Source organism: Dysidea avara, chromosome 2 (assembly GCF_963678975.1).
Source record: "Dysidea avara chromosome 2, odDysAvar1.4, whole genome shotgun sequence".
Classification (NCBI taxonomy): Eukaryota; Metazoa; Porifera; class Demospongiae; order Dictyoceratida; family Dysideidae; genus Dysidea; species Dysidea avara.
The window spans coordinates 40,345,015-40,366,627 of NC_089273.1; the positions used below are offsets into that span (position 1 = coordinate 40,345,015).

A 21,613-nucleotide genomic window follows, 5' to 3' on the forward strand; every position below is an offset into this window, starting at 1 on the left:
CAGCACAACTTGTCAAAGATAACAGGCATGTGTATGAAATTTATATCAATCTATTACCTTTCAGACCACTTCCAATACTTGTAGCTGCTTGTAGAGTTTCCCACCAAATAAGATAGAAAATCTGAGCAATTGGATGAGCGAAGTAGTATCATGAGTGCTAACAAAGGGTAGGGAAGGAAACATAGCGGGTTGGCTAAGAGATAGACTTCAAAATGGAGGTAGACCATGATTGAAGTGCAGACAGGAGATTAAAGGGCTGGCTTCTTGGTGGTTGATATGCAGCACAATCAACATAAGAATCATTTGGCTAACATTATCAGGCCGTCCACCCATAAACCACTGATTCTTGCCAAGCCAGGCCCTGAAGGCCTGATACCATCATTCAAGCTCTCCACACCACCCATCACTAATGTCTGTTAAAACCAGCCTCAAGTAGTTTGAGTAGTACTGAGGAATTCTAGTACGATAGTGTAGCTATCCCCTGGTGGTGTTGATTTGATTTTGTCTGAAGTGTGATTTGGATTGGTTTTGATTTCTGGAGCATCATGTGAGATCACATGGCCTACCAAGGATTCTGGAACACTGGAAAGACACTTGGTTTGTTTCTGCTAGCCAGCACTGGTCATGGAGTGATTCCAATTGTGTGTGTTTGGCTACTTAGGAACCAGATGAAAGTTATAATTATTGCTTTTTCAGTAGAGTGCAGAATATGTAACCCCACCCACTAGGCTTGCGCCAATTATGCTGGCATGATTTCGAGCATAATAAGCTGGCAAAAGCATCAAGCATTATGCCAGCATAATAGGACGATTTTCAATATTTTAATTAAATTCACAATGCGCGTGCCAAAAATACAGCAAAACATGAACACACTACACCTTACTACTGCATTTCATATCAACAAAACGTGCAACATCATTATTTTTATTTTTTCTTGGCTGATTATTTACACTTCATGGAACAAAGATCGAGATTCTCTAATAGAGCAGTCACTTACTCTAATACAACAGTCAGAAAAGACTGATATACTCTAATAAAACAGCCAACTCTAGAGCATAATCTGATTTTGAAAATGTAATTTTGAGCATAATAGGCTGAATTGTTGAGCACTGCTCAAATGCATAATAGGCTATTTTCAAAGCATAATTGGCTAAGCCTACCACACAGAATAGGCACATTCACTAAAGTAAAAGTAACTAATGACTAAAAGAGCTGAAATGTGGTGGGACCAAGAATGAATGGTAATCCATTGCAGTCTTACATTGATCCATTATCACTGACTTGTGCAGTCTTGCAACATACTTGTATTACAAATTCATTAATTAATTCACTTTAAATATAACTGGCTGGTAATTTGGCTGCCTTTTCTAATAGTCAGTGTAAAGAATAAGGTTTGGCCAAATTACAAGACATTTAGAGTTAAAATGAATTAATTAGGGATGCAGCAAGACTGCAACAGGATCAATGTAAGATTGTAAAACAAAGATGAATTACTTTTCATTATTGGCCACACCAGATACCAGCTCTTTTGGTCACCATATACTTTTACTTTCATTGATGCACCCTTTTAATTTGTACAGCCTAGCTGTTTTGTTTGCATGGGAATTCCATCCATTTTTTAAAGCATCAGATAGTACCTTAGACGTAAAGTAGCTAATATGCACTGTTAAAACTGAGGTGGTTATAGCACACTTGAACAGCAGCACACCCTTAGAGTGCAAGCACATTTTCAGGATATGGTGTGTGAAGCACACAAGGCAAGTAGTGTGACAGTATATTGGTGTGCAGAACACCTGATCCTACTTACGTATATCAAAAGTTCATTATTATATATATTTAGGTTACACTGTGAAAAAAGAAGGATATGAGATGGTATTTCCAGTGGCTTATTGAATACAAAAAAGCTTGATATAACCTGTATTATACTAACACTGAATCTCATGTAAGGCTTTAGTAAATATGTTAAACATACTGAAACCATATATGTGATGGTATAGTGTGGGTATTATATTTGATATAAGTTGTTTCAGGTAATGTGGTAAATAAACTGAAACAATATATGTAATAGTATAGTATGCATTATACTAAACTATAACATGAGTATAATACAGGATTTATATTAAGGCTTATTTGTATTCAATAAGCCACTGGAAATACCATCTTATATCCCACCTTTATCACAGTATTATGAACTCTTGCTTATATATAGCTATCATATAATAAAGCGAAAATCAGCACATAACCCCATTGGTATAATATTATGTGACCGAATCTGCGAAAAGGGGATTATAGCCTTTCCAAATTTCCAAGTTAGACGCGCCATAACTTATCATGTGTTTAACCTATTGTCTTACAATTAAATCCAGTAATAGTGCTATGACAGGGGTGAAAATGCCCAAATTTCAGGCTGGTAAAGTTATGGATTCCCAAGTACTTGCAATCGGAAAGGCTATAAGACTCCTTTTCGCAGATCCGGTCTCATATTGACATGCAGGAAAAAAGAAAACTACATTTTCACACATGCATAGCTCCATGACCCCTTTGATAACTGTCTTCCAGGTAGGGTATGCCACACAGAACATTTGATTATATTCGCAATGGCTATTTGCAATATATGGACATCCAAAATTTTAACTTTCATTTTTTTTCTTCTAAAGCTGTAGGGGGTAAACAAGGGCTTCTATTTCTTTTCGCAAATATAGAATTTTTTAAATAAAATGTAAACGTGTAGCTCAATTGCTGTGAACTTTGGCGCAAATGAAGAGTGTATAAAAGTGAATTAACATTCTAAGTTTGCTATGAATTCCACAAAAGTTACGAATGCTTATTATTCAAGTAAAAGCATATCAGACTTTGCTCACGGATAGGTCAACCAAGCATAACTTGAGAAATCAGCATGCACATTTAGTAGAGCGGCATAGCACCAAAAATGGGCATTTCGTGCACTTTGTGATACAATTATGAAACTTTCCACACAGAAAGTGCTCTTCGTGACATATGTTTTTATTATTATATACAGCCATCACATATTTGACCTTGGTGACCTTTAAAGCCATTTTTCACTGAAAATTATTGTCTTTATCTCCCTGAGGCATTATTTTACACTATTAAAACATGGTATCAAATTAAAGGTGTTGATCTTAAGGCATGCCCACATGACAAAAATAATGCAAATTGAATCCGCATTGATTCGAATTATTGGCGTCCACACAGAATGCGCATTAGGGTGATTCGAATTGAAAGTGGATTACACGAATCCACCTCCACAGGTGGTTTGAATACGAATTGGCTGCGAATCAGGATTTGCTACGTAATAATAATGCAGCACGTGAGGGCTTGACATGTTTGCGTGTGACCTTTGTAATCAACACAGGATAGAAATACAGAAGCGCTTGGTGTGATAAAAGCGCAGGGACGTATGGAAGCATGCAGTGTTTCATCATCGTATCTAGCCCTTAGAGTTTGAAAGAACAACAGTGCCATACCCATCAGGCACCATCAGCAGTTTTTCGTATTCTATTCGTAGAAATCCTTTCGGTACATTATAATCTAATCGTGAATTGTCGTTATTAAAATTTTTACCATTAACCTACCATCACAGCCATTTCTTGGCCGCCACCTTGGATTTCACATCTTTTTTCACCATGGCCTTTTTGGGGGCCTCACCTTTTTTACAGCTTGGCTGTTTTTGATTAGATATTACTTCTTTTTGTATTTGTATACTGCAGAGCCGGCCTATGGCTGGCTTTGGGGCTTTTCTAACCCATGTGTTTTTTATTTACCAAAGGAAGAAGGAAAGAACTTACAGAAGATTTTTAATACTTCAATTATTTTCGATATTATTAGTAATTATACAAATTATATACATATCAAGACACACGGTAGTGTGTCTTGCGGCCCAAGAAGCCGGCGCGTCACACTCATGAGTATATTGACAGCAAGAAAGAAAATGCAATTTTCGCACGTCCGTAGCTCTGTGCTTCCTTGATGAAACAAGACGATTTTTGCTGTGGACATGTCCTCCAACTGCAAGTACTCCACATTCCAAATTTGAGCGAAATGGCTTCACGCGTTCCCAAGATACGCGACTTCAAAAATTGGCTCAGTTTCTTCGTTTTTTTTCCTTCTTATTTTTCTTTTTCTTGTCGCACACTTGCATAAACTGCTATACAACGCGAACGTCACATCCGATTGCCCTGAAATTTAGCACACAGAAGGGGTATAAAGGTGCATCTCGGTACCAACTTTGGCTGGAATACGATAAGCAGGCAAAGCGTTATGAGCGATTATTCACGAAAAATAACACCAATATGTTGTCACACCTACAGGGTAAACCGCGTATGGGAAGAAGCTGAAATCGGTGGGTGAATATTATATTATTATATTATATTATATTATATTTATATTTATTACTGTGCAGCAATCAAAAGATTATAACGCACAGGTGTGATCATAAAAGTTACTTAAGTTATTACAAAACTCATTAGGGGTAGAGGAATAGGTTAACTATTGAACCTCAAACCTATTGTGGTTTGAAAGAAATCGAGCTAAAAAACAGGAAGATACAACGAAAAAACCAACAGTGTGTAACAATTATGCAATCGAGATTAGCTAATAAAAAATGACTGCTTGCCACGCCTACCAGATAAACCGCTTTGGGCGATGCTTTGAAAATCGTTGTACAGATAGAGTAATCATCTTAGAAAGGATCATCAATGGTGTAGAAGTATCAGGCTTAAAGCCACGGAGTTATAACATGAAATCCAACTTGGTGCAGCAAGTGCTAGATCGAGATACTCTAATAGAGCAGTGATCCTAATAGAGCAGTCACCCTGAAGAGAATTCAAGAGATCAGCTAGAAACAAGAAACCTGTATAGAGATCAGCTACACACAAGTCGCCCTGTAGAGAGATCAGCTAGAAGAAGTTACCTTGTAGGGAGTTCATGCAACTATAGAAAGAGATAGTTCAGCTAGAAGAAATCACCTTGTAGAGTTCAGCTACAAAGAAACCACCATGTAGAGAGTTCAGCTACAAACAAATCGCCCTGTGGAGAGATCAATAGAAGAAGTTACCTTGCAAAAAGTTCAACTACAAAGAAACCATCATGTAGAGAGTTCAGCTACAAACAAATCTCCCTGTAGAGAGATTAGCTAGAAGGAGTTACCTTGTAGAGAGTTCAGCTACAAAGAAACCATCATGTAGAGAGTTCAGCTACAAACAAATCTCCCTGTAGAGAGATCAGCTAGAAGAAGTTACCTTGTAGAGAGTTCAGCTTCAAACAAATCACCCTGTAGAAAGATCAGCTAGAAGAGGTCACCTTGTAGAGAGTTCAGTTACAAAGAAACCACCATGTAGAGAGCTCAGCTACAAACTAGTAACCCCGTAAAGACATCACCTAGAAGAAGTTACCTTGTAGAGAGTTCAGCTACAAAGAAACCATTATTTAAAGAGCTCAGCTGCAAACAAATCACATATACAGAATTCAGCTACAAACAAATCACCATGTAGAGAGATCAGCTAGAAGAAGTTATCTTGTAGATAGTTCAGCTACAAACAAATCACCCTGCAGAGAGATCAACTAGAAGAAGTTAACTTGTAGAGAGTTCAGCTTCAAACAAATCACCTGTAGAGAGTTCAGCTACAAACAAATCACCCTTTTAGAAAGATCAGCTAGAAGAAGTCACCTTGTAGAAAGTTCAGTTACAAAGAAACCACCATGTAGAGAGTTCAGCTACAAACTAGTGACCTTGTAGAGACATCAGCTAGAAAAGTTACCTTGTAGATAGTTCAGCTACAAAGAAACCACCATGTAGAGAGTTCAGCTGCAAAGAAATCACCCTGTAGAAAATTCAGCCACAAACAAATTTCCCTGTAGAAGGATCAGTCAGAAGAAGTTACCTTTTAGAGAGTTCAGCTACAAAGAAACCATTCTGTAAAGAGCTCAGTTGCAAACAAATCGCCTGTACAGAATTCAGCTACAAACAAACCACCCTGTAGAGAGATCAGCTAGAAGAAGTTACCTTGTAGATCGTTCAGCTACAAACAATTCACCCTGTAGAGAGAGCATCTAGAAGAAGTCACCTTGTAGAGTGTTCAGTTACAAAGAAACCACCATGGAGATTTCTGTAATCAATATATGTATTATATATATAATTTGTACATTTACTGATAAAATATTTAAAGTACATCTACTTCATCTTTTCTTCTTTCTGTGGTAAAAAAAAAGATAGGTTAAAAAAGTCCCAAAGCCGGCCATACAAATACAAAAAGAAATGAAATCTAATCCAATACAGCCAAGCTGTAAAAAAGTGTGCGGCCCTCAAAAAGGCTATGGTGAAAAAAGATGTGAAATCCAAGGTGGCGGCCAAGAAATGGCTGTGATGGTAGGTTAATGGCAAAATTTTAATAATGACAATTCAGGTGAATTTTGTGCCAAGACCAAGCGGCACAAAAATTCACTTGAATAGTTGTTATTAAAATTTTTACCATTAACCTACCATCACAGACTTTTCTTGGTCGCCACCTTGGATTTCACATCTTTTTTCACCATAGCCTTTTTGAGGGCTGCACACTTTTTTACAGCCTGGCTGTTTTGGATTAGATATTTATTACATGCCCATTATTCCCCACAGGATATTTTTTAACAGCTGATCTCTCTACTGGGTCACTTAAAAATATAGCTGAACTATATACAGAATGGTTTCTTTGTAGCTGAACTCTCTACAAGGTGACCTCTTCTAGCTGATTTCTCTACAGGGTGATTTGTTTCTAGCTGAACTCTCTACAGGTTATTTGTTTGCAGCTAAACTCTTTACATCCATGGTGGTTTCTTTGTAGCTGAACTCTCTACATGATGGTTTCTTTGTAGCTGAACTCTCTACAAGGTGACTTCTTCTAGCTGAACTCTCTACAGGGTGATTTCTTTGTAGCTGAACTCTCTACAAGGTGATCACTTTTAGCTGATCCCTCTACAGGGTGATTTGTTTGCAGCTGAACTCTTTATGTGGTGATTTCTTTGTAGCTGAACTCTCTCCAAGGTGACCTCTTCTAGCTGATCTCTCTAAAAGGTGATTTGTTTCTAGTTGAACTCTCTACAGGTGATTTGTTTACAGCTAAACTCTCTACATGGTGCTTTCTTTGTAGCTGAACTCTCTACATGATGGTTTCTTTGTAGCTAAACTCACTACAAGGTAACTTCTTCTAGCTGATCCCTCTACAGGGCGATTTGTTTGTAGTGAAATTCTCTACACAGTAATTTGTTTGAGGCTGAACTCTCTACATGGCAGTTTCTTTGTAGCTGAACTCTCTACAAGGTGACTTTTTCTGGCTGAACTCTATACAGAGTGATTTGTTTGCAGCTGAACTCTCTACATGATGGTTTCTTTGTAGCTGAACTCTCTATAAGGTGACCTCTTCTAGCTGAACTCTTTACATTGTGTCTAGTTTCTAGCTGATTTCTCTACAGGGTGATTTATTTGTAGCTGATCTCTCTACAAGTTGATTTGTGTGTAGCTGATCTCTCTGCAGGTTTAATTTGTTTGTAGCCGATCTCTCTACAGGGTAATTTGTTTGTAGCTGAACTATCTATATGGTGATTTGTTTGTACCTGATCTCTCTGCAGGTTGATTGAACTCTCTACAGGATGATTTGCTTGTAGCTGAACTCCTTACATTGTGTCTAGTTTCTAGCTGATCTCCATCGGGTGATTTGTTTGTAGCTGATCTCTCTACAAGTTGATTTGTGTGTAGCTGATCTCTCTGCAGGTTGATTTGTATGTAACTGATCTCTCTACATGGCAATTTGTTTGTAGCTGAACTATCTATATGGTGATTTGTTTGTACCTGATCTCTCTGCAGGTTGATTGAACTCTCTACAGGGTGATTTGCTTGTAGCTGAACTCCTTACATTGTGTCTAGTTTCTAGCTGATCTCCACGGGGTGATTTTATTTGTAGCTGATCTCTCTACAAGTTGATTTGTGTGTAGCTGATCTCTCTGCAGGTTGATTTGTAAGTAACTGATCTCTCTACAGGGCAATTTGTTTGTAGCTGAACTATCTATATGGTGATTTGTTTGTACCTGATCTCTCTGCAGGTTGATTGAACTCTCTACAGGGTGATTTGCTTGTAGCTGAACTCCTTACATTGTGTCTAGTTTCTAGCTGATCTCTCTTCAGGGTGATTTGTTTGTAGCTGATCTCTCTACAAGTTGAATTGTGTGTAGCTGATCTCTCTGCAGGTTGATTTGTTTGTAGCCGATCTCTCTACAAGGTAGTTTGTTTGTAGCTGAACTGTCTATAAGGTGATTTGTTTGTAGCTGATCTCTCTGCAGGTTGATTTGTTTTAGCTGAACTCTCTACAGGGTGATTTGTTTGTAGCTGAACTCTCTACAGGGTGATTTGTTTGTAGCTGATCTCTCTGCAGATTGATTTGTGTGTAGCTGATCTCTCTGCAGGTTGATTTGTATGTAACTGATCTCTCTACAGGGCAATTTGTTTGTAGCTGAACTCTCTATTATGGTGATTTGATCTCTGCAGGTTGATTTGTTTGTAGCTCAACTCTCTAAAGGGTGATTTGCTTGTAGCTGAACTCCTTACATTGTGTCTATATAGTTTCTAGCTGATCTCTCTACAGGGTGATTTGTTTGTAGCTGATCTCTCTGCAGGTTGATTTGTTTGTAGCTGGAGTCTCTACAGGGTGATTTGTTTGTAGCTGATCTCTCTACAGGGTGATTTTTTTTGTAGCTGACCTCTCATCAGGGTGATTTGTTTCTAGCTGATCGCTCTACAGATTGATTTGTTTGTAGCTGAAATCTCAACAGGGTGTATAGCTTGTAGCTGAACTCCATAGATTGTGTCTAGTTTCTAGATTATCTCTCTATAGGATGATTTGTTTGTAGTTGAGCTCTCTGCACGTTAATTTGTTTGTAGCTGAACTCTCTACAGGGTGATTTGTTTCTAGCTGATCTCTCTACAAGTTGATTTGTGTGTAGCTGATCTCTCTGAAAGTTGATTTGTTTGTAGTCGATCTCTCTACAGGGTAATTTGTTTGTAGCTGAAGTGTCTATAAGGTGATTTGTTTGTAGCTGATCTCTCTGCAGGTTGATTTGTTTTAGCTGAACTCTCTACAGAGTGATTTGTTTCTAGCTTATCTCTCTACAGGTTGATTTGTGTATACATGATCTCTCTACAAGCTGATTTGTTTGTAACTGATCTCTCTGCAGGTTAATTTGTTTATAGCTGATCTCTCTACAAGTTGATTTGTTTGTTGTTGATCACTCTAAAGATTGATATTGTCTGTAGCTGAACTCTCTGCAAAATATTTTGTTTGTAGCTTATCTCTCTACAGGGTAATTTGTTTGTAGCAGAACTCTCTGCACAGTGACTTGTGTGTAGCTGAATTCTCTAGAGAGTGATTTAATTGTAGGTGAACTCTCTACAGGGTGCATGACTTGTTTATAGCTGAACTCTCTTCACTGTGACTGTAGTGTTCTGAATCTCTACAGTGATATAATTGTAGCTTAACTCTCCACAGGGTGACTTGCTTCTTGCTGAACTGTCGATAAGATTAACTGTTTGCAGCTGAATTCCCTACAGAATAACTTGTGATGTAATAAAATTCTGTAATGGAGTAAATAAATTAGCCGAATGCTCTATTAGGGTGACTGTTCTATTAGAGTATCTCGATCTCGAATTTGCTACACGGAGTTGGCTTTAGAATCATAACTCAGTGGTTTGTAATCCGATTCTTCTGTACTACTGCAAGGACTTTCTATGAAGATTATTCCAGCTATACACCGATTTTCAGCTTATTGCTCTAAGCGGTTTGCCTAGTAGGCGCGAAAACTAATACTTTTTATTCATAAAAATCGATCGCGTAATTGTGAGACAAGTTGGGTTTTGTGTCATATCTCCATGGTCTTAATCTCGATTCCTTTGAAACCACCAAAAGGCACTCCTATGATGGTTACTCCATCTACATAGCAATTTTCAACTCATTTCATGGAGCGGTTTACCCTGTAGGCGTGACAACAAATCGATTATGTTTTAGGCGAATAATCGGTCATAACTCCTGAACCATTCATCGGATTTGCGACAAATTTGATGCTAGGATTCGCCTTTGGACTCCCTTTCTGTGTACCAAATTTCATGGTGATCGGAGTACGCGTTTGCGTTTTATAGCAATTTTTGTAAGTGTGCGAAAAGACGAAGAAAAAAAACGAAATTTTGGCAGCTCGTATCTCGGAAATGGATGGAGCGATTTCCTTCAAATTTGGAATGTAGACTCCCCTGGCTGGCAGGCAACTGTGTAGCAAATTTGGTTCCAATCAGATAAGTGATAACTGAGATACAAAGGTGTGAAAATGAAATTTTCGTTCTTCCTGTCAATATACTCACGGGTGTGGCGCGCCGGCTTCTTGGGTCACACGACACACTACCGTGTGTCTTGATAATGCGCATTACGCGATAATGCGTGTGGACACGTTTAATTCGGATGCAATACGCATTGCCTGAATTCTTTTTGCATTCGGTTCCTAATTCGAATTCGTGTGGACATGCCTTAAGAACTATATTGACTTTTGTTTGAAGTTTGTATCTCATTCCACTAAAAAAATTCTTGTAAGTCATGAAATTCTTTTCTATTCGGGTGTAAATTATTAATGGGCAAGTAATTCATAGAATGTGACATAATGCATGCAAAGTAGATTGAGCCATTAGAGGTGAAGTGGTATTCATGCATGACTGTAATTTTATGCATGGATTCCATACTAAAACAACCAAGCTGTGAAAAAAGGGTGAGGCCCAAAAAAGCCATGGTGAAAAAACCAAAGTGGTATATAGTCAAGAAATAGCTGTGATAGTAATAAATTTTAATAGCGACAATTTAGGTGAATTTGTGTTGCCTACTCTGAGTTTCACTAGGATTTGGCACCAAATTGACGTAAATAGAAAATTTGCCATTAACTTACCCTTACAGCCATTAGCTGAACTCTCTTACAGGATGACTTCCAATGTAGCTAGACTCTCTATTGTGTGATTTTGTTGGAGCTGAACTCTTTAGTGGGTGACTTTGTTTGTAGAAAAATGGGCTACAGGGTGACTTGTTTGTATGTGCACTGCCTACGGGTGATTTGTTCGAAGCTAAGCTCTCTACAGGGTGGATTTTTGTGTAGCTGAACTCTCTCCAGGATGGCTTGTTTGTACCTGAACTCCCCACAGGGTGATTTGTTTGTAGCAGAGTTCTTTACAGGATGACTTTTTGTATCTGATTCAGAACTCTCTACTGACTTGTTTTAGCTGAACTCTCTACTTTTCTTTTTTTTCTACTAAGTGACTTGTTTGTAGCTGAACTCTCCACAGTGTGATTTGTTTGTAGCTGAACTCTTTACTGGTTGTGCAGCTGAAATCTCTACACAGTGATTAGTTATGTAGTTCAATGCTCTAATAGAGTAACTTGCTAACAATGCTGAAATCTCTAATAGGTTGACTGTACTTTTAGAGAATCTTGATCACGCACTTGCTACACATAGTTAGATATAACTGAGTGGTTTTACTCTATACTACTGCAAGGCCTTTCTTTGATGATTATTCCATCTACATGCTAGTTTTCATTTCACTCTTCTCAGCGGTTTGCTTGGTAGGCATGAAAATTAATAGTTTTTTTCTTCACAAAGCTTGATTGTGTAATTGTGACACAGGTTGGGTATTATGTCATATCTCCTCAATCTTATTTTATGTGAATAATTGGTCATAACTCCATCATTGCTCATCACATTCCCACCAACTTTGTTCTGTAATTTGCTTTAATGAGCTCTTTAAGTGTGCCAAATTTCAGCCTGATTGGAGTATGTGTTTGCATTTTGTAGCAGATTTTGCAAATTATGTACGAAAAGAAAAAAAAACATGACAAAAATTAATCTCTTAAATTTTGGGCACTGTATCTTGGAAATGACCATGGTGATTTTCTTTAAATTTCGTATGTAGACTCCCCTATCTAGCAGGCACTGTTGTAGCAAATATTGTACCAATCAAATAAATAAGAGATCACTGAGTTACATATGCATGAAACCATGTTTTCTTCCTTCCTGGCAATGTACTCACAGTGTGGCGTGACACACTACCATATGTCTTGATTCATGATCATTTAGTAAATACCTTTCACCACATTAAGTATAATTTCTGCTAACACAGTCACAAAGTTACTGGCTAACCTGTTGTGGATGGTGAAATGAATCCTGAGAAACAATGCACTACAGTCTTGCTACAAGTTTACAGTAGACTGAATGAATGCTTTTCATTGTGTGCTTGAGTCTTATATAGGACACATGCAGTCATGTTCCAAATAGTACCAAGGCATGGCAAAGCAGTTTAGTTGAGCTTCAGTCATTGAATTTGATGTTATCTAATGCATCTCACCGTCTGATTTTGAGATATAATAATTATTATTATTGGAAGACAATAGCTATGATGGAAGCGCTAAACACAAAATATAGTTAGTGTTGAGTCAGCTAGCTAGTGAATTTCTGGAAAGGCTAATGATGAAATTTTTTTATGAATATGGTGCCATGGCATATTTGATCTTTTGGCAGAGGAGGTCCAACACGAACTAAGCGCTATTGAAAAGAATTCACAGTAATTGCATTCTTCAAAATTAATGGCAAATTTGCCGAAAATCAATCCGTAGACAAGATTTGGTGAACTGCAAAGCTACTTAGACACTTTTGCAGTTAATTTTCACTGGTATTGTTTTCCCGACTTGCTACTTGGCTTTATTTCATATGGTTAGTTATTCATCATGTGACGGTTCCTCCAATAGACTGTGTATATCGAAACTGAACCACTGGGGTTTAATGGGTTTGATTGCACCGCCATTGAATTAAGAATAAGAAAATAGTTTGATCGGTATGTATTTTTCGTTGATAACCCCAGGAAATTCATCATTTAAAAAAATCTTCCTGAGGCATTATTGTACACGGTTATAACATAGTTTCAAATTAAAGGCTGGATGAAAGAAACAACTTGAAGTCAATAGGTAATTTCATTCCAAAGTAATTATATTTTGTATTAGCCATGAAATTCTATGAAGTTACCTGCCATTGATAATTTACACCCCAAGGGAAGATAAATTCAAGGAATTTAAAAATCATAACTGTAGATTGGAATGGGCTATTGACTTCAAGCAAAAGTCAAGTTGTTTCTTACATTAATACTTTAAATTTGGAACCGTGCTTTAACAGTGTAAATTAGTGCCTCAGGGAAATAATGACTTACAGTAACAAAATGACTACAAAGGTCACCAAAGGCCAAGTCTACAATTGCAAAATACGGATGTCATTAGGAGTACAATTGATATGGAAACTATTCTCACAGATGACGCAACTTTTGCATTGTGCTGCTCTACTACTTTTTGTGGGAGAGATCACAGTGCAGACATGTACAGTGTTTTCCATATAGTGTATTGTATAGCCAATTGTCAACATAGTATTTACCCACACAGTACAGTTATGTGGATAATTGGGCAGATACAGCACACTTGAAGAAACACAATACAGTTACATGGAAGATGCGGTATGGAATGGAAAGAAAACAATTTCAGGGTGATTGATCTTGCGTGTGGCATTGTAAATTGCTAAAACTAGCCAAACTAATCAATAAATCATTTTGTTGTATGTACAAATGAAATTAGATTATGTGAACACTTACTGATAATCTGATCACTAAAAGTTGGGACTATTCATGTACCCGTGATTAACTCTCTGAGAACGTTGGACAGGAAATACAATACAATACTTATTAAAGCACCGCTTATGCATATGTTTATGAAATGTAAAATGCTTAAAGTGCGCCTCGAGACTAATAATAGCACTTGGTTTCACCTCTAGCTTTTTAGCACACCCACATGTTCTATTCTCAATACACATGTAAGTCAGTATAAGTATCATTTAGGCTGTGTCAATTATGCCAGCATAATAGGCTGGAGTGCTATGCCAACATAATGCGAGCATATTAGATGGATATTTCAAACTAACCAGATGGTTTGATTGCATGGTATTCCTAAACTTTTATAAAAATAGTTCGTGATCTTCAGTTCCTTATTACAAGGGCATAGCGAGGAGTTTTGTGAAGGGGGCTCTGATTTAAAGTGGAACGTCTTACGGGGAAGGCCTGGGTGCTTCCCCTAGACCATGTTTGGACGAAAATGATGCATACACAAAATGTGCCAATAAAGAGCAGTAACATTAAAAGGTGCTGTTTGTGCGTCTAACTAGCTAAAACCTACACACTGCTGTTTATGCAGCTTATAGAAAAACTATAAACCTAGCTGTTGTAAAACTAACTAATCTTCACTTCAGACAGCATACTGACAGCCAACTTCAATTTCCTAGCACATGAAAGCCCTCCACACTCGAGTCCCTTAGTTGGCAATACTTCTTTCCAGATACATTATTCTCAGCCGGTCCTCCTGTTGATGGTCAGCAACTTCAGATTTGGTTTGTACTCCAATATGTTCGAGACATCACATGCCCACAACATGTAACAAATAAACAAACCATTCATCAAGTAAGTATACATCAATAATTTAAAGTTTGTGCTAACTTGACACATGTATAACATGACCACTCAAATTTAGCAGCTGCTGCCTTGTAATATGTCTCAACCGACCATTGAACAGTCCTTCACCATTTCACTCACGCCATTTCAACCATGCATCACGTGTGCAATTGATCACGTGATGCAATAGATATGCTTTTCAGTGGTTCAGCATTAATGTGATGTGACCCTCAGGAGTAGTACAGAGGAGCGCCAATGTGCAAGTAGCTACCGAAGAGCTCCAGGGCTGTAAGATTTGGTGTGATTTTTAATTTTAAAATATCTGCCTCTGAAAGGGGGTTTGTCCGAACCATCCGAACCCCCCTACCTATGCCCTTGTATTACAATAAGAATTAGAATAATAATGGTGTCTGTTTCATCATAGAATCCACGAACAATGTGATTGGCTCTGCCAGCATTCCAGCAGTGGTCATAGAATGTGTGCAACAGTGACCAGATGGTTTATTTCCCTCCCTTCCCACGTCTTAGGATCTTTGATCAACAATATTTTAAATAATATATATCACTAAGACTTTACCGGTAACTACAGTTTTTGCCTGAGTCTCCTCACAGAGGTGACTGGCATGATTATTACATCATTTTTGGTGCAAAACAATATCATGATGTAATGTAATTGTATTCCAGCATAGATAAAATACCTGGGATATATAGTCTATGATTCCAGTGTGTCATGTAAAGTGCTCAACCATGACCAGACAGTTTATTTGCTACCCCCAAACAAACTGTCTCACATCCGAGACTAATTTCAAACTATGGAGCTTATAATAACTCCATGAAAATAGATTGATAATTCCTAATAGGACAGTCAAAGGAAACTCCATAGTACAACTCCAAATGCATTATACATAGCTGCTTAGATTGATACTCTCTAATAGAACAGTCACTTGTAGTGAAATACTTTAATGGAGCATTCTCTGATTAAGTAAGAAATGTATACTAATCTAGTAAAATAATGCAAGGATAATGGGGATGCTGAAGAACACAACAGGTGAAAATTTTGAGAAATACCTAAAAGTGTTTTGGACAAAATTTTGACTATACACTGGCTGATTATGCCGGCATAATTTAAAGTATAATAGGTGACCAAAAGCATCAAGCATAATGCCAGCATAATAGGGACGATACTTAACAATTTAATTAAAATGTGCAATATGCACAATACGCGCACCTGAAAAAAGCAAATATTCACTGCTAATAGTACTATTAGTGCATTTCATATTTTAAAACACGTAAAATAACTTATTAACCCATTTCTTTGTTGGTTATTCACACTTTACAGAAATAAGATTGGGATACTCTAATAGAGCAGTCACTTACTCTAATACAGCAGTCAGGAAAAGCTGATATACTCTAATAAAACAGTCAGTTCTAGAGCATAATCTTGATTTTGAAAGCATAATTTTGAGCATAATAGGCTTAATTTTTAAGTAATGCTCAAAAGCATAATAGGTAAAATTTTGAGCATAATAGGCCGGAGCCTAATTTTGACTCAGGCCTAGCAGTATTATTTTTAACTATAACTTTCACACTAGATTTAATTATTATAGACACACTAAGACTGTTCCATAAACAGTATAATTATTTTATTATTAAATAGTTTATGTGATATTAATAGTAGCATTTTGGGGATTGACTGGGTCTACGAATATAGGGCATGTAAGTGTATAAAATTTGCCTACTTTATTGCTCATAACTTTTAGTGTCATTATGCTATGGCTTTGAAATTTTAAGCAAGTAACTGGCTTTATAATACAAGTTACAGAATGCAAATAATTTATTCCAGTGCTGCGATGTCTGCTATTTTGTGACAGGGTGTAGGTTGTGCCCACATGCTCTATTTTTGCAGGCCCGGTCACATTTGGGGGTTCTCTGCTATACAGTGTTACTGTATTTTATGAGTAACTGTATGCATGTTTTTAAAATTTCTATCTAGTGAAATTATCTTCTTCACAAGTCATCAGTTATTACTACATGTATCTGATGGAGCACATGGATGCTGACTCAGTCAGTCACAAAATGCATGCTGAACATTTCATAACCGATGATGACTATGCAGTTCTTTCTTGTGCACCTACTGACATGAAAATCAACCATGTATTATTACAGTTTGTCAAGTTAATGAACTCTTCTAGTTTGTTAAAATTCTGCAAGTTGCTGAAGAGCATTGAAACCCAGAAACACATTGGCAATGCTTTAACAAATTGTAAGCAGCATTTAAATGTAGCAGTTGTGAGTTTTTTTCATTAATCAGCTCTATATATTTTAATGGTGACCTACCAATTACAGTGGAATAATTATGAACACAATAGGTGCCTGAAAGCATTGAGCTAGCATAATAGGCAGAATACTTGTGCAGCACTATAAATTCTTGCTTCTCAAAATGAAAAAAAGATTGATAATTATATTCTAATAGAACAGTCAGTAACTCTAATAGAGCAATCAGGTAACTGACTGTTCTATTAGTCTGTAGGAGCATGTCGATCTTTTCTGTAACATATTTATAGTCTGTGCTTTAGCCACTTATTATTTACCCATAAAAGTAGAAATTTATTAGCAAAACATGACAATTGTGGCATAAATAAGCACAATAGGTAAAATATAAATCATAATCTGCAGGTCCCTATAATTTTTATTTTAATGGTTGAACAGCCATGTGTATGTAACTCTGTAAAAGTATGGCACAACTACACCATAATGTACACTGTTATGAATAAGCAGTTATATAGACAAGTGTAGAGCTTTTAAAACTTATAATATAACTACCATAAAATTTAGTTTACTGTATGGGTAATACACATGCATATTAATCATACAGACCAGAATAATCTGTGACCGGATTTGCAAAAAGGGGGTCTTCCACACACATCCAATTTGCCAATTGTAATGATTATAACTTCAGATTGGAAGAGGCCATTGACTTGAAATTTGGTCAGTACTGAGCACCAACTGGATGAAATATTTTTCAGGATGTTATGTTTCTTGAACACTGGGTTACAGTCTTCTGAGTGCACAGAATTGGATGTGTGTGGAAGACCCCTTTTCACAAATCCGGTCACTTATAGGTAAATAATGCATAGAATATTGTATTCTATGATGAATTTATGCTCAATAGTTGACACATTATCTATGCATGCAATTATCATGCTATGTACTGTAAATTTTGTTCACACATTATCTGATATATTTTATATTTTACTAGGTTTGCAAAAAACTTTTAGTGTGTCAGAGAATGTACTTATCCAAGATGAAAGTCAGCTTCTTGAGCAAATATATTTATCATCTGAGGTTCGTGGAAACTCTCATATGTGTTTAAAATATATAAATAGGTAATCTAACACATTTGAGTGCAATTAGGAAATAATTGTACAAATAATAGTCAAAATCGCAGAAGGCACAGCCAAGTGAAATTTTGGCTGTTATGAGTACAATAATTCTCTAATTGCACAGATATGTGCGTGATTACTTACTAATCACATAGTGACCACCCTTCATACTTTGTGTAATTCAAATAAATCCAGTTCTGTGTGGCCATTAACCTCTAACTGGTGATTTCATCATTCTTTCAGCACTTAAAGGTTTCTTAATCTGATAGGTTACATTTAGTTGTTGCACTTAAAATGCTTCATATGTCAGCAATTCTCAATTAATTCTCATTGGGTAATCAAATATCAGAACTTGTTGCACTTGAAAGGCTTCTGCTATGAGCTGATTCGATTGGCTATTTATTATATCGGTTTCTTGTTGTACTTAAACAGCTTCAGTTATTCTGTTGTTTTACTGGCTGTTTTACAGTGCAATTGCAGAAACAAACCATGTTATGTGGAACTAATTGTGCTCCTACTATTGGAACAAATTAAATTTTATGGAAAACTACAGTAAATCACTATGTGATTAGAAGCAGTAAATTTAATAGATTACATTATATTATTATTTTTATGATTAAACACAGAGAAAAAGGCATTGTGCCTGTGAGTCCTGCTCATTACAATGCCTGTGAGTCCTGCTCATTATTATGAATTACATACTATCCCTTATCTTACTATATCCTTTATAACCAAGGCTACCAACACTTGTTGCTGTTTCTTATCAGCAATAGCATCACTGCACATCCTTAAAGTTTGGGTTGTCCAGTTCTCACCATCAGTCCTCAAGTTATGTGGTATTGCTTTAAAACCCTACACTATAGATCAGGAAATGAGGGCTACCCAGCTGGCCCAGAGGGTGTGCCTGCATTCAGCAGGCCACCCATCACCCAAGTTTGAACATGCCCACCAGAACACTTTGTAATCTAAATAAACATAGCAAGCTGCAAGGCAACCAGACCATAGACAGCAAAAAAAAACCGATAACTAGCCACTTTCATATTTCCCATTGTTCAAAGTGTGGATATCCACTAGTACTGATTGACATTTATGGGCAGGTCAAGGAAATCATGGTCCCAGCCACTGGACACAGCATCTATTTTGGTGTTCTAATGTGAAGTGTATCAATAGAGCTCTCCCACCGTCCCAAGGTTTTTAATAAAGCATCTGAAATATTTCGTTGAACTGCAGTGGTAGCTGCCCCAATTCGAAAACTGTGATCTCCCTAGTCTCCAGAGCCTGATGCACCTCCTGAACAAAGTTCAGTCTTGTCAAGAATCTCCCATCCAAAAACATACTGTAAATAGAGGACCCATGGAATAGCCCTGCTGTATCAAATAACTGAGGACCACAGCTACCAGACAGATCCAGTTTGGGTGACACCCAGGTATATGAACATGACCTTATGGAAGGGATCCATCCTAGAGGCTTTGATGTGAACTTCCAAATAAGATGGACCTACTGGCTTGGCATCTCCAAAACAAAGGTGAATTGATCGAATAAAGCTTGCCATACTTGGAGCTACCATCTCTTCTACCCTCAGAAAGCCAAAGAATACCAAACATAAGCAGCCCAAAGCATGGATGTGTCCCTCCTACATGGATAACCCGGCCATTCTTCTCTTAACAACTTAACATTTAGGACTTGACAGCACCACTGGAAACAACTCCTTGAAATAAATGACCCACATAATGCATTAATAGTAGCTCAATAAGAGGAAATGTGTTATGCATGTTAAATACCAACATGCTCCCGAATGATATATATTTTATGTTGAGGTAGCTAGTCCAGGTCCAGAACAACCACGTCCAGGTTGGTGTATCCACTATTCTCTGTGTCTACATCTACTATCTGCTCTCTGCTCCATCTGAATGCTCTGTGCATCTCTCCAGTACCACAACTCTCTCCTCTCTAAGTGCCCAAATAATTATCATTATAAGTTCAAAGTTGATGCTTTGATAAATTTAATATTTAATGATGCTAGATCGTAATCTTCTAAAACCAGTACTTACTATTATTTACTATTAGAAAATGCTATGCATAATATGCTTTGATCTTTGGCAGATACTGAGGTCTTTAAAAACGTGAAGAAACCTGCTAGTAGGTTTCTAGAAACCTGCTAGCAGGTTTCTAACTAACTTTGATAGAAACCTGCTAGCAGATAGACCTCAGCATTGCAAATCTCACTTTTGATCATTGATTTGCTCTGCATGCTCTGCAAAGCATATACAGGCTAATAGCCCATAGACCAACAGAGTTTGATCTACTCCATTCCTAGGCATGCGTACATTATGCTGGAATAATTTTTGGAATAATCGGTGGTAAAAAGAATCAGGAATAATTCCAGAATATTAGGGTGATCTTCTGGAATAATTAATTAGAATTCACATATTTTTCGTGTAGTATCGCAGAAAAATGCGTAAAGGAGCATCCACAATCATTGCTAGCACAAAATCAGGCAAAAAGATGGATATACTCTAATAGAGCAGTCACTTACCTAATAGAACAGTCAGACAAGTTTAGTTGTGACTGCTCTATTAGAGTATCTCTATCTTTAGGTATAATTTGTATGCTTGCAAGTGGCTATATTTTCAGCTGCAAAGAGAATATCCACTTGGCTTTTACAATTCCAGGAATTACTCCAGGAATAATTTGTGACCGGATTTCACATAACCAGGCTTCCACACACACAAAATCAAACTTACGTTTTTACCAGACATGGATTGGTAGCCTAATACACTATCATATTCCACACTGTGCTTACTTCAGGACTGGCAAGTCTGGTTTCCGTGGCAGCTTTCTTCCGACCCTGTCAAAGCCACGAGTGGGAGATTGGTGCCATTGAATGGCCATGGTTTTGTGATAATGGTGTGTAGTGAGCTGGGACTTCACAGAGAGCTTGCCAATAGTGTTCTCAGTCAATTTGGAGTGATTTGAGGGTCATGGAGGGCCATGGAGAGTCCAAACTTGGCCTCTGGATTCCAATCGTCTTCTTGATTCATTTTATACCCCTATATTGAGCCCACCCACCGCCCCCCACCCTCCCACCCTATTACTACCACCTGTGATATTATTACTCACTCGAGAAAAGCTGCCCAAAACAGAGCTAATTTTGGGTATCAGAAATGTATACACCCACGCAGTGATAGCTAGTAAATAGATGCATACTTGGTGCAAATTTTGTTTGCACAGGGAAGTCGGTAGGCACTGGGAAGTTATTACACAATGATTACTTAAAATCGCCATAACTCCTAAAGAAGCTTTGTGCGTCGAAGCCGGGTTTTGTCAAATTCAGTCACATTTTGGGAATAATAGGTGAATAAAAAAAGAATTGCTAGAAAGAATAATAGGTAATTTAAAAAGCATAATGTACTCAAGCCTATCCATTCCTTTTATAAGCACACCTACAACAATTTGATAATGGGAGCTAGACTGTAACATTGTAGGTACGTTTGCTATCATAAATGGAGAATCCCAGAAATATAATGGAGATCTATTTAATGCCCATCAGTGTTTCAAGCCTGTTTAATATGCTTTTACTGTACTTCAATGGACTCCCTATTAAAAGAACTAAATAGGTAAGCTTTCTTGTAGACTGTTTTTTTTGTTTCTTGTAAAAAAAGTTATGTTGGTGTGAAAT

General features: G+C 37.3%; 1 protein-coding gene across 1 annotated transcript in view; it reads left to right on the forward strand.

The window, feature by feature from the left end:
- Window positions 1–21,613, forward strand: part of LOC136248097 (uncharacterized) — a 128,744-nt gene that overhangs the window by 23,473 nt on the left and 83,658 nt on the right. Inside the window, exons 6-7 of the mRNA XM_066039911.1 lie at window positions 16,545–16,814; window positions 17,811–17,896. Of these exons, the coding sequence (XP_065895983.1) occupies window positions 16,545–16,814; window positions 17,811–17,896 (356 nt within the window). The remainder of the gene's footprint in view (window positions 1–16,544; window positions 16,815–17,810; window positions 17,897–21,613) is intronic.